The following is a 13,160-nucleotide window of genomic DNA, read 5'->3' as shown; positions in this document are numbered from 1 at the left end:
AAAAAAACCCAGTGTCTCAACCTTTTAGAAGCCTGTTCATTTATACACTCCTACAGGAAATGGTGTAATATTATATCTATTCTTAATACCTCCCCTCTGGACCTGACATGGTGACATGATGCCCTGCGCGATCATCTTACAGTTCTGAATGAGAAGGCATAAATATTGTATAGGAGAGCAAAACCCTCCCGGGCCTAGCCAGCGCTGGCTGCATCTGCCACTACTCTTCCTTGTCCATAGACCGCTGACACAGTGCGCTAACGGAGGTGAGTTCTTAGAGGAGAATGCACAGGAGCTGACGAACCACTGGTGTCACTATGACAATTTGGCATTTTCATCTGGAGTCCATTTAATTTGGGAGGGGCGAGAGAAGTCAGGGGCCAGGGCTGGGGGTGGGGTGGGGTGAGGGAGGCAGGAACAAGTTTAGGCCCCCAGCCCCAAGTTGTTGCTTAGAATTCAGGCTGAAAGAAAGAAAACAAAAATCTGACATCTGCCAAAACCCAATAACAAGTCCCTTCTTAGGATGAGCAGTTAGGTGGATCTCTGGTGTTCCAAGACCCTGATGTTTTCTGTGACAAGTGACGGGAGGAGACTGTGCTATAATGTCAAAAGCATCGCCAGGAGGAACAGTAGGATTGCCAAAAGGCGGCTGGGTATCCTTGGTGTTTGTGCCGCGTTCTCGCCGCGGGATGGCTCGGCTGACTCATGTACGGTGTCATCTGTTCAAATAGAAAGCACACATTCCAATGAGATTTCACATCCTTAATAACTCTTTTGCAGCAGCCTGCTGTTAACAGACCTCGCCACCCTCTGCAAAGTAGGGTAATGAACCTTGTGCCACCATTGACTTTCATGTCTGCATAATCACTCATTATTTACAGCAAACAAAGAAGCAGCAAAGAAAATTGGACTTTCTCAGCAATATTAATACTTTCCTTAAAAATTGAAGGGAAAAATTATGCATACACTGTAACCTTTGGCACATGAGCTGCTTTCATTAGCCAGCAGTCAGATACGCCTTGCACAAATTTCAGATATCTGAATGTACCTTTGAAACCTAAGATGTCACAAGCAGGCAACTGACATGTTGGTGGGGGTGGGGCAGAATGCACTGCCCATTTCCCTTCTTTTAGCTGTTTCATAGGATTAGTGTTGATTGCCTGGTTGTTGGATGCCTAGACGAATTTTCAAACATGAAAAACTAAATGCCAAAACAACAGCTTTTTGGATAAACTATACATCATGCCTAGTAAACTTCAATACATCTATGCCCACTAGTTTGCCTACAATTAGGTGTCAATTATGGTGCTATTTCTTTTTTTTTTTTTTTTTTTTTTTTTTTTGAGACGGAGTCTCGCTCTGTCGCTCGGACTGGAGTGCAGTGGCCGGATCTCAGCTCACTGCAAGCTCCGCCTCCCGGGTTTACGCCATTCTCCTGCCTCAGCCTCCTGAGTAGCTGGGACCACAGGCGCCCGCCACCTCGCCCGGCTCGTTTTTTTTGTGTTTTTTAGTAGAGACGGGGTTTCACCGTTAGCCAGGATGGTCTCAAACTCCTGACCTCGTGATCCGCCCGTCTCGGCCTCCCAAAGTGCTGGGATTACAGGCTTGAGCCACCGCGCCCGGCCTATGGTGCTATTTCTATTACAAACCCTGTATTTCTAAGATTAAATTACTTGAACTTGACTATTTTTATCGGGTTGAAGCTTGGCACATAAATTATCAGCGTGGATGCAAATTTTCCTCTAAATAAAATGGATTAAGTGAGTTAAGCTTCTTTTATTTAGCTATAAAGTGTTCTATGAGGCTGCCTCTGACTTTGGATAGCCTTCCTGATCTGCATGATTAACAGGCTTAACTTCAAAATGGGAACTGTGCAGCAATTAGTACCAAAGAGAGGTTGGAGGCTTGCCTAGGAGCCATGCTCTGCTCCAGGGCTGCCTGTCTTCTTCTTTCCACCTGGTCTAACTTATGCTTTTCTTTACTGTTAATTAAATTAAATTAATCAATGTTTTTGAGAGGTAAGGTCTTGCTCTGTTGCTCAGACTGGAGTGCAGTGGCCCAATCACAGCTCACTGTAGTCTTGACCTCCTGGGCTCAAGCAATCCTCCTGCCTCAACCTCCCGAGTAGCTGGGACTCCAGGTGTGAACCACCATGCCTGGCTAATTTAAAAAATTTTTAGAGAGACAGGGTTTTGCTTTGCTTCCCAGGCTGGTCTCAAACTCTTAGCCTCAACCAACCTCCTCCCTTGGCCTCCCAAAGGATTGGGATTTTAGGCAGGAGTCACCATACCTGGCCACTTGTGCTTTTAGACTAAGGATCTCTGAATAACACATTTTGGGGGCCAATAGTGAGTCCCTGTGCAAATTTTATCTCCGCATCAGGGTAACTTCCTGTAGGTGTTCAGCAGTTGCCATCTGGGAATTGCTCAAGGGTCAGAGAGAATGGTAACAAGGCTCTAGTGGTTGTTTACAATTATATTGACCTCAAAGGATAATCCCTAAATACCCTGGATGGGGCCACCTCAAACCCCTTAATGGGTTAACTAACCATTATTTTAAACTCATTTATATTTTCCTACCACACGTGTCACAATAAGGGTGCTTTTAGTTCACTGGGTAGAATCACACCCCCTAACATTTGTGCTAAAGTAACCACTTTTCAGGTTCACAGGCTGACTTCTGCTTCAGATATGCTCGTTTGGGATGTTTCTGTCCATCACATCCATTCCCAATGAGAAAGGTCTTCTCAGTGTTGAGTCTCCTGCCCAGTGCTCTTATCGCCTCCCCTCGAATAAAAGCTGTTGCATCCCCTTGTCAAATTTGCTCCCCTTTCCTGGACCTTAGCGAATCTACATGGAGTGATTTTAGCCTAGGAGACTAGAAAAGGTTAGGAAGCAAGATGGGAAGATAAATGGATGCAGAAAAAAAATATATAAAGTCCTCCACAATGTGGCCAAATACCTTCAGACTCTCCTCTATTCTCTGCTCTTTTTCAGCCTTGCAAGTGTATTAATTAAATCTGTAGTTAACAGGAAGTAGAAGTAAAGGCCCTTAATACCCCTGAAATTAAAATCCAAATCACTTTCTTAAGAGCACCAATATGTTGTCAATCAAAACAATGGAGCACTTCAGGCTTAATTGTGAAATAACCATAAACCCTGAGGATTCCAGAGTTCATTTCACAATATCACATATTTAAATACCTGAAATTGCATCAGCTATTGGATTCCTCTCTATCTTATTTTTACTAGAATATTACCCAATCCTTCTCCTTGTATAGTTTACAAGTGTACTGTTAAAGGTACCCAGCTAGCACTTAGATCTTCGGTGTGAACCCCTTCATCACCACCCTAGTCCCTTCTAGGTACACAGTGAGGGCTATCCATTATTCCAGGTCCACTCAGCACAAGACACAGGGAATAGGTCTTACAGGGTAATGGAGAGAAAGGCTTTTGTTTTTCATCTAAGTGAAGTATGAGGCTAAGTGGGCCTTTCAGTCCTTTAATCATACACAATCTTTGGAATTAACCTTTTATAAGCACCCAACGAATATATATCTTCCTGCCCCACAAAAGGAAAATCAGTCCCATTAGGGCATCAGGATCCTTCTCTTCTTCCTGCAACATGCTGTTCCTCATTCGGGATTCCACAAAGCATCCTTTGATTAAAACAGGTTCCCAATGTTGGGAAATTCTACAGCCCCCAAAAGTGAAATGAGAAACTGGCTGTCATTTGGGCAAATCTGAGCAATTTCAGAATTCTAAGAAGGAATTCATAGGCAAAATCTATCCCAATGAAAACTACACCTAAATATGAGAGAATTTCTAACACTTGTAACACGGGCTTGGAAGAAGAAAATGTTCCTCTTCAGAAGCTAAATCAAGTTTTGCCTCCTGGCTACAGGATTCCACAACATGGGGGTTTCAATGGTTAATGGAGAGAACACTAGCGATATTTTGGAGCATGTTATGTGGCATATGTCTGCCCTGAGATCATCCTGTGTCCCTGATGATAGGAAACTGGCAGGCAGAGTGTGCAAGCAAACAAAAAAGACAAATACATTCCAAAGACAGGTGAATTAGTACACATCGCTGAGATCATGCAGTGGAATCCTTTCAGACTTGCTGGGTTCATAAAGACTGGGTCTACACCCGGAGCTGGGGGAAGGCAAATACTCTTTCATTCAGTGGTTTGACACAGTGGGGAAGAATTGCAAATCTGACGAGACTTTCTCTCTCTTCTTAGAGACAGAATCTTGCTCTGTCACCCAGGATGGAGTGCAGTGGCATGATCATAGCTCACTGTAGCCTCAAACTCCTGGGCTTAAGCAGTCCTCCCACCTCAGTCTCCCAAGTAGCTGAGACTACAGGCACACACACCACTTCTTTTTTTTTTGGAAAGACAAGGTCTCACAGTGTTGTCCAGGTTGGCCTCAAATTCTTAGCCTCAAGCAATCCACCCATCTCAGCCTCTCAAATTGCTGGGATTATAGGTGTGAGGCACAGTGTCTCACTCCTTATTGTTTTCTTATTGCCAGGAATTGTGGCTCAACCTTGTCTCACTTTGTTAGTGAAGATGCTCACCAGCAAGCCCTTAAAACATAGCTCTGACTGACTCAAGGAGCTTTTCCTGCATGTACACCTACGCTCTACTCCCCAGCGCACGTATGCACACACTGAACTACATTCTGCCAAACTTTTGCAAACTTCCAGCAGTTATATGTCCATCAATTTGGGGCCATTGTGCATTTTAACTGTTCAGTGAAAAAAAAAAACGTTGTTTCCCCAAAGACAGTGACATATGTTCATGCACGAAGGCATCTTAATATCTTGCATTGTATCGTTAGTGGAATTCAAAGGTAATTTTCCTAATGGCAGGATGGTCCTCCATGTGCCTTTTCATTACCAGAGAAAAATATGCAATCTGTTAGGTATCTAAGCAGCCTTCTATGCTGTAGACAGGCAGTGGAGATACTCTGGAAAAAAAAAAAAAAAAAACCATGGGAAAGATATGCCTACATTATGTACAATGTGTATCAATAGATCATAATCCTGGGTAATTTTTGTTTAGAACACGCTGCTCATTCTTCTTGTGGCTTCTTAACAAAGCCAAGAGACTTAAGTCCTCTTTGTGAACATACCTCTAGCAATGGTAAAAGACTACTACTTTGATACTAATATTGGAATAGGAGTCAGAAGATCTGAGTATTAAAGCTGGATCTATCTAATCAGCAATGTGGCACGGGTGAGTCTCCTCAGTCACAGAAGGAAGAGTGTAGACTCTGGGGTTGTTGAGGGAGATACTGAGTAACTTGTAGATCCTCTGATGGCCCAAGTCCCTAAGCTTGTGAGGACTCTGGTACCTTAAGAAGCCAAAGTCATGGCTCCAGATTTCCAGGACACAATTAAAATGTCTTCATATCAGCATTCATTCCTTAAAACTTTCTAAAGCAGCTAACTGATCCCTGGGGAGCCACTAAGACCTCGGAGAACTCATTGTACACACCTCTCATTTGCGCTCTGGGTGAGATGCCTGCCTTAGAAAAACAAGAATGCTTCAGGGAAAAAGCTCTAACTCTTTCTGTCAGTTATAACGGGAAAGCTATTGTATGTCCTGAGGCACAGCATTTACTCAGGGTAAGTTTCCCTAAGGCTCATTGACTGTGCAGTCCTGGTTACAACATTGGAGGAAAAAGTGGACCTCAATGCCCGTTAGTTTCTAGGACCATAAGGAAGAGAAATTCTACTAAAAAAAGACAAAAAAAAAAAAAAATCCCCATTTACATAAGGGGGCTCAAATCTCTCCATGAAGAGGAAAAAAATTTATTTCCCTTAAGCTTTGAGATGATCAAGGGAGATGGGTAAGGAAACCAGTGAAGATCTGGAGCAGGTAGGGGAGAAGAGGACACCACAGAGGAAGGGAACACACAGCGCCTCCAGGCACACTTCTCCATAAGCAATTGGCAGAGGGCAACCACTCCTCCCAGTTAATCTAGTTTCATTAAATGGCCAGACTGAATTGATAACCAAATGAATAGTTTACATGTTCTCATTATCCATAGTATGCGACAGACTAAATGCCTCAATGAGTGCTTTGGTGGGTTTTTTTTTTTTTTCTTTAGTTATGGGAAACGTTAGGAGTGTGGAAGTCAATAGTAGAAAAATTTTATTTATCCTTAAAACTTATTTTGCCTCGGTAATCAAGGATCACATTTGGCTCAACAGGCTACTGGTACATTTGTGGCAGCAAGAGATGTGTGAATTTGTGGTGGCAATGTGATTATACTTCTCTAGACCAATTACTATTGACAATAGCTGAAATAATATTTAAATAAAATAAAGTTCCTTAGGTCAGTTCAATGATGCATGTAAATTTTTAGAGAAAACTAAGTATGTTGAATTAGTTTCTATTTTGTGCAATAGTCTTATTACTTTTATCTATAGATTTGGACATAAAAAATAAAATTTTACGAACATATACAATAGAAATGTTTTGTGTCTCATATGAAAACAGAACCTTTAATATTCACAGTGATTCACTAGCATGCTCTGAGGATATGGTAAAAGGCAGTGAGATTTTAGCATTCTGATGGGGCTTCTATATTAAGATACTGCATTAGCTCAAACCCATTCCAAAAAGAAAAGTTTTATTTTATCTAACATGCATTACACAAAGATACTGGAGGAATGAGGTAGAATATAAGTCATATTAGCATTGCTAGCAATGAGCAAAAGCAGAACAACAATTATACCATGCAAACATGCAGAGAGGAAGAAAGGAAAAAAATACTGAAGCACCAGAGAAATAGATGCATTTGTTAAAAGAGATTCTCTAAGCATACTAACCTGCTGGTTCTAATGAATTTTCTACTTTGTCGTTAACATCGAAAACACGATCATGAACACCTATAGTTTTCATACAGCTATCTATAACAAAAATAGAGATAACAGCCAAATATGTTAGTGAAGACACCCTTAAACTCCCATTTCTTTCTTTTTTCTTTCTCTCCTTTTTTTCTTTTTTTATGTAAAGATTGTTTTGCAATCAATGGCATGTTCTAAATGCCAATATTGTTCCCATTTGCTCTGCATGTACAACAGTCTAAGAAACAACAAGTTAGCAACTGCTGTGTACTTAAGTAAAAGCATCATGAAGAATGAGAAAAAATATGATGAAAACTAAAATATGAATGTTGATATACAAAACAGATACCACACAAGATTTAACAGTAAAAAAAGTTTCACCGCTGTGAACCAGACCACACAATAAAGCATGCGCAGTGAAGCCACCCTCTGAAGCTCATTCTAGTGAACTTACTTGTCGGTCTCACAAAGACTTTGAGCTTTAGACAGGACCTTCTTCCATTATCTGGGATTGCAGAGGCTGTGGATAACACAGAGAGAGAGAAGGAGAGAAAGAAGAGAACAACAACATATTACTCTTCATTTTCACATACACATGATGGACAATAAATTCTTTCCTGATTTGAACAACAGGAACTTTCTCTAATTCTTCCCCCAAATTAAAACAAACAGTACTTTTCAGGTCTCACTGCTACAGAAAGGCTACTTTCATATCCTGATCTTCTCTTTTCAATACAATAAAAGAATCATGCAAGAATCTGAGTAATCTGTGAAGAAATACTTTGGATTTTTATTTCAAGGCTCTTCCATTTAACTTGATCTGTTATCAATTTTCTCTAAATCGAGAGGATAATGTGTGAGCCCTCTGGCTTTCACAGAGCTGCTCCTCCTCTGCTGCAGGAAAAGGGGCCCAACAGAGGCACGAGCTGAAAGTGCCGGCAAAAACCAATAACAGAGAGTTACAAGGCAGACTTAAACGTGACCTATTTCTGCTCGGGAAAGCAGAGCTTTGTCCGTCCTGAAAGCTTGTCTGTCAGTGCTTTTGCAGGTAATTCAATTAGAAGTTTTACTCAGAACTTGGCTCTGCATTCTATATGACTAACCCAAGCCCGTAACTTCCATCATGCTATTATAAGTACAATGTGCTATTGAGAAAGTACTGTGTTGCAATGGTACATGTATTTTTTTTTTTTTAATTTGCCACAGAGAAGGATGGAATTAATAAAGTGGGCTTACCAAAACATGACAGCATGTTTCAGGTTATAAATCACTTGAGGAAGAAACTTTCTTCTCCTCTTCAAGATAATAAGACTGTAAACTTTCCCCACGGTTGAAAGATTATCTCCCCTCTGTACACACAGCAAAATGTCAAAGGAATTTCCAAGGGCAGTAAGGCCCTTCACAACCACATGTATTTACTAATGCATTCTAGAAATGAAAAAAATTACAGAAACAAGCGTCGCATACTTTCCTCCCTATGTGTTTGCTTCAAGTGGTTTCTTTGTTCAGAAAAAGCAGATGACATCCATCAAATCACACATGGCTTACAATTAGTTTGGCAATACCCAAAGTGACAAAGCGAGGGATTGGCATTTGGTGTGTCTTCTCTCTCCTTTATTTTTAAATTATTCCTCATGGGGAGCCCAGAACACAAAAATGCTTCTTTTGCAGGTGAGAGGATTCAATATACAAACTTGCAAACACATTTTATACAATCTCCTTATGTAATTCTAGATCCAAGTAACCCTCCTGGAGGAGAACTAAATTCACCAACTAAATAATGTCAAGTAGTATAGAGCCTCCAGTGTCCCTATTCAACACCTGTTGAAAACTACTTTAATTTTAAAACAAAAGTATAGAGAAAAAGTGTTTTTGGTCCTCCCTATCTCCCCTGGTTGCTCTGACAAGCAGTTAAGAAGTGCTAACAGCTGGCTTTGCTGTAGGCTTTCATTAAATCAAAGTCAGAAAAACTCCCTCTACTGACATTTACAGTAACTAGTGTGTTATTTAGGGCACAATATTTGCACTCTGCGGTTTGATCCAGGAAACGGTGTCCTTCCTGTGGACCTCAACTGCAAATGTGCATGTCGCAAATACAGTACACATAGGTGACTCCAATTCATTAGGAAAACCACGGGTTCTTGAGGGAGTATATGTCTTATTCATGAGAGTTAGTGTGAAAAAAGTGACACATGGATGTTCACACTGCTGTTCTATGAATTTCTGAGCTGAGATGAACTCACTTCAAGCCTCGTGAACTTGATTTGCTACATGCAAATAACTGACTTTACAGATGATACTGCTAGATAAACAGGGTGAAGACAAAATCAAATGCTTAATTGGTTTAGGGAGGAGCTTCTTGGATTTAGTACAGGTCTTTCAGATTTGTATTTAGGAGAAATAAATCCAGGACATGAAAATTATTGTAGGGCACATGGGAATAACTAAACAGCAAATGATAAGCCATCCAGAAAAAAACTGGAGAGTTCTCTCATGAGCTCTCAAGGAGGGACATAGTCTTAGCTAGTGGATGTGCTACATACTTCTGTGAATTAAAAATATCGAATGTATTTGTATTTATATGACACATAAAATAAAAACCTCTTCCCTAACAACCTGCCCCATTACTTCCTCATTTTCTATCACCAGAAAATGTGGCTGATGCCTTGTGATACTGTTTGACTATTATACTCTAATCCTTAGAAAAATTTATGAACAAGGAATATTAACATACAATGTGATATGTGAGTACACAACACAGATTGCACGCCATGGATTGACTCTATCATCACTGCATCACTGGCCTGAGCTCAAGGAGTAAACTCCTAACCCTTCAAGACAACCTGAGAAGTGTGCCTTACTAGCTCAGTATAATTTGGGTTTCTTATTTAACACCTTGAAAACAAACAAAAAATCCAAAAGATGAAAACTTTTCCCATATACTATCAAAACTCCATTTTTTTAATGTAAGGTTTAATAAAGTGAGAGTATGGTTTTCCTCTATGTTATGCTCAAGGTTCTTTCACCACACACTTCCTGGCTGACAAAGGATGACCTTATACCAACTTAAATATACAGATGATTAATTATTAGTACTATTTGAAGATATAAGTGCATTACGAATCACAATAAGCAAAAGGCAGAGGACTGAGCACTAAAAACAAAACATAACAGAGGAATTGAAACATATAATATTCCCACTACTAAACTTATAAAGAAAATCTCAGGATCAATTTATGAGCAATAGATAGAGCAGAGGATGGAAATGAGGGAGTAAAATCTTAAAACATGCCTTGTTTTTGTCAGGAGGCAGGTAGTATTAATCCTTATGGCTCTAGAGATACATCACTTTGTCTTAGTTAAAAGTCAACTTTATCTTAGTTAAAAGCAAATATGTAAGCATTTCATACATAAATTATATACATAAATATATATAAATTTATACACACAAATTATATTCACTATATATAACTTCTTGTGCTGCTTTCCTTAGAAAATGAATAGTTGATGTTGAAAGTTGATAGTGAATAATTATAAAAATCCATTACATATTACTGCAGCTTCATCTACCATTTCAAATGCTTTTAAAATGCCTGCTATGGGCTGGGTGCAGTGGTTCACGCCTACAATCCTAACACTGTAGGAGGCCAAGGTGGATGGATCACTTAAGGCCAGGAGATTGAGACCAGCCTGGCCAACTTGGCAAAACTCTGTCTCTACTAAAAATGCAAAAATTAGCCGGGCATGGTGGCACACACTTATAATCCCAGCTACTCGGGAGGCTGAGGCATGAGAATTGCTTGAGTCCAGGAGGCGGAGGTTGCAGTGAGCCGAGATTGAGCTACTGTACTCCAGCCCAGCAACAGAGCTAGACTCTGTATCAAAAATAAATAAATAAAATAAAATGCCTACTATGTATCAGCTTCTTTATTAGGTGCTGTGTATGTGAAGAGATATAAGATTTCAAACTGTCCCTGCCCTTGTGTTGTGCTTCTTCAAGCTGGGACATAAATATGAACCACAGTTTAGGGTACCTGGAGGGATCCACGTGACAACTGAGGTTTACATGAAGAGCCAGTGCAGCTCTGGGCAGGGAGCAAGAGTGTGTACCAGACATGTTTATCAGAGGCTTCACAGGTCCTCCAGAAGCTAACCAGCAGCAACTGGGACAGAAGACATTTTATCCCTAAATTTCCAAATTGGAGCTTTGGCAACCAAAAAGAGGCAGTGACTTGCAAACAGGTGAAAAAAATCTAGATCTGAAATCTTCCTCTAAAGATACATGGATTTTCTAATAGGATTTTTCAACTTAAAATGAGAAATGTCTTAAACAGCCGCCACATAATCCAAATTCACATCCATTTACTCAGTTTACTGCTTAAAGTGTATATTGGAGTCAGGAGGTTGGGAGTAGGGATATGGGGACAATTAAAACAAGCATAACCATTCCATTCCATTATCTTAATAGCAACTTTATAAATCAATCCATAGAGTCCCTTCCCCCGAATGAGCTGCAAAGTACCAATCAAAACCTTATAACACATAATGAAATACAAGCTGGAGACTCTCTGGTTCTCTGTGTTTAGAGTACCTCGCTAATAAGGCCGTGAGGGCCCCTTACTTTTACTCTGTTCCATGACCTCAGACAGGGGCTCTAACTTTAGCCTTCCCAAAAATCTTGGTCTCCTGGGGCTCAGGTGAGCGTGACTCAGCACTTAGCCAATTTGGTATAGAAAAGTGACCATATTCAGTGCCCCAAATCAGCATTTCTAAAAGTCATAATTAGCAATGCAAATATAGGTAACATTCACACCACAATTCATCATAGGTCTATCCTTCAGAGAGAGTAGAGAACACATCCCTTCAGGTACTGCCATGATGCTTGTGGCATGCAGCTTCTGACATGGCTCCCAGTGATCCCCAACTTCCTGTAGGTAGGCCTTTGTATAATCCCCTCCCCTTGAGAGGGGGCTGAACCTATTAACTTGCTTCTAATGAGCAGAACACTGCAAAAGTGATGGGTTGTCACTCTGATTATGTTACAAAAGACTGTGCCTTACTTCTAGCGAACACTCTGTCTTTTGCTCATGAAGCAAGGTACCATATTGTGAGATTTCCAATGGAGAGGACCATGTAGCAAGAAACTAAGGGAGACTTCCAGCCAAGAGGTGCAAGGAACTGATGTCATAGTTCAACAATCCACAAGGAACTGAATCGGCTAACAATCGGGTGAGTGAGCTGGAAAGTGAATCCTTCTCGCTGAGCCTTGAGATGACTGTTGCCTTGGGAGAAACCCAAAGGATCCAGCTACGCTGCCCCTGGATTCCTGGTCCACGGAAACTGGAATAATAAATGCTTCAGCCACAAAATGTGGGGGTAATTTTTTAATCAAGAGCTGATACAATGCTGTACACTAACAAATCTGTGTAATTAAAGGCTTAAAGCCAACTTCTGACTGAAGGACTAAGACACTCCGGCATGCTCTGCTAATGGCCAGCATGCCCTTGCTCCCACAGAGCTGCACACTCCTGATTCTGCCGCCATGCCTCAACAACTGGATCTCTTACTAGTTTACATTTCAAGCTACTGTTACGAGTCCACTTAAAATATGCCTTGAAGAAAGGTAATTATAAGCTGCTGTTGAAGAAATACGACAAGACGTATCAATTTAAATGTTCTCACTCCAGCATTTAAAAAGTGTTTTTCATTTTCCTTCCTATGCAACTTAGTTTGCTTTTGCTAAGGCAGCCAACCTGTGCTGTTCTTTGCAATTACATGATGTCTCATTTTAACTCCAAATTGCTGGGGAAACCAAAATGAGTGGATACAAAATGTGAACACAAATCTTAAGGAGAATGCCTTTCTTCAAATAGGAGAAATAGAGTGCAAAGGCAGTCTTTAAAATACCTGAAAGGATTTTAAAATAAGTTAAAACTTCTCTTACTATAAAAAAAAAACTCCTATTAGTTATCTTCTACACAGGCCATCAAGTTAAATACAAAGATTATGAGACTTCAAACAACTCAAAAGTTCCCTGATCATCAAGGTAACAACCATTCGTCTTTACGAAGTACCAAACTTTTAGCAGAAAAGGAGGGAAATATTGTATTTCTTTCACATTTTCAGGCCCAACACTGGACTCATTAGTCAACCTTAACATCTCTGCCTAACCTTATTCAGCTTCCAATCTTAATTCTGAAAGCCAAAATCCTCCTTTTCTGTGTCCCATGTCAATCTGGGTACTTTGGGAAGTTTTATTTTTAAGAATATTCAGCCGCTTTCTTCTTTTTAAAGAAA

The 13,160-nt window shown here is 40.4% G+C and overlaps 1 protein-coding gene across 3 annotated transcripts in view; it reads right to left on the bottom strand.

The window, feature by feature from the left end:
• Positions 1 to 331: 331 nt before the first annotated feature.
• The window catches only part of EFNA5 (ephrin A5), a 297,159-nt gene continuing 284,330 nt past the window's right edge, over positions 332 to 13,160 (bottom strand). For all 3 annotated transcript variants that reach the window (XR_001882159.1, XR_001882160.1, XM_017855638.1), the window contains 3 exons: positions 7,318 to 7,383; positions 6,846 to 6,926; positions 332 to 719 (listed from right to left, as the gene is read on the bottom strand). Coding sequence is in view for 1 of the 3 variants with exons in the window: in XM_017855638.1 (XP_017711127.1) it covers positions 598 to 719; positions 6,846 to 6,926; positions 7,318 to 7,383 (269 nt within the window). In the remaining 2 variants the exon portion in view is untranslated. The remainder of the gene's footprint in view (positions 720 to 6,845; positions 6,927 to 7,317; positions 7,384 to 13,160) is intronic.

Source organism: Rhinopithecus bieti, unplaced genomic scaffold, assembly GCF_001698545.2.
Source record: "Rhinopithecus bieti isolate Rb0 unplaced genomic scaffold, ASM169854v2 scaffold_39883, whole genome shotgun sequence".
NCBI lineage: Eukaryota > Metazoa > Chordata > Mammalia > Primates > Cercopithecidae > Rhinopithecus > Rhinopithecus bieti.
Note: the sequence above shows the minus strand (reverse complement) of the source record. Positions and strands in the feature narration are given on the sequence as shown.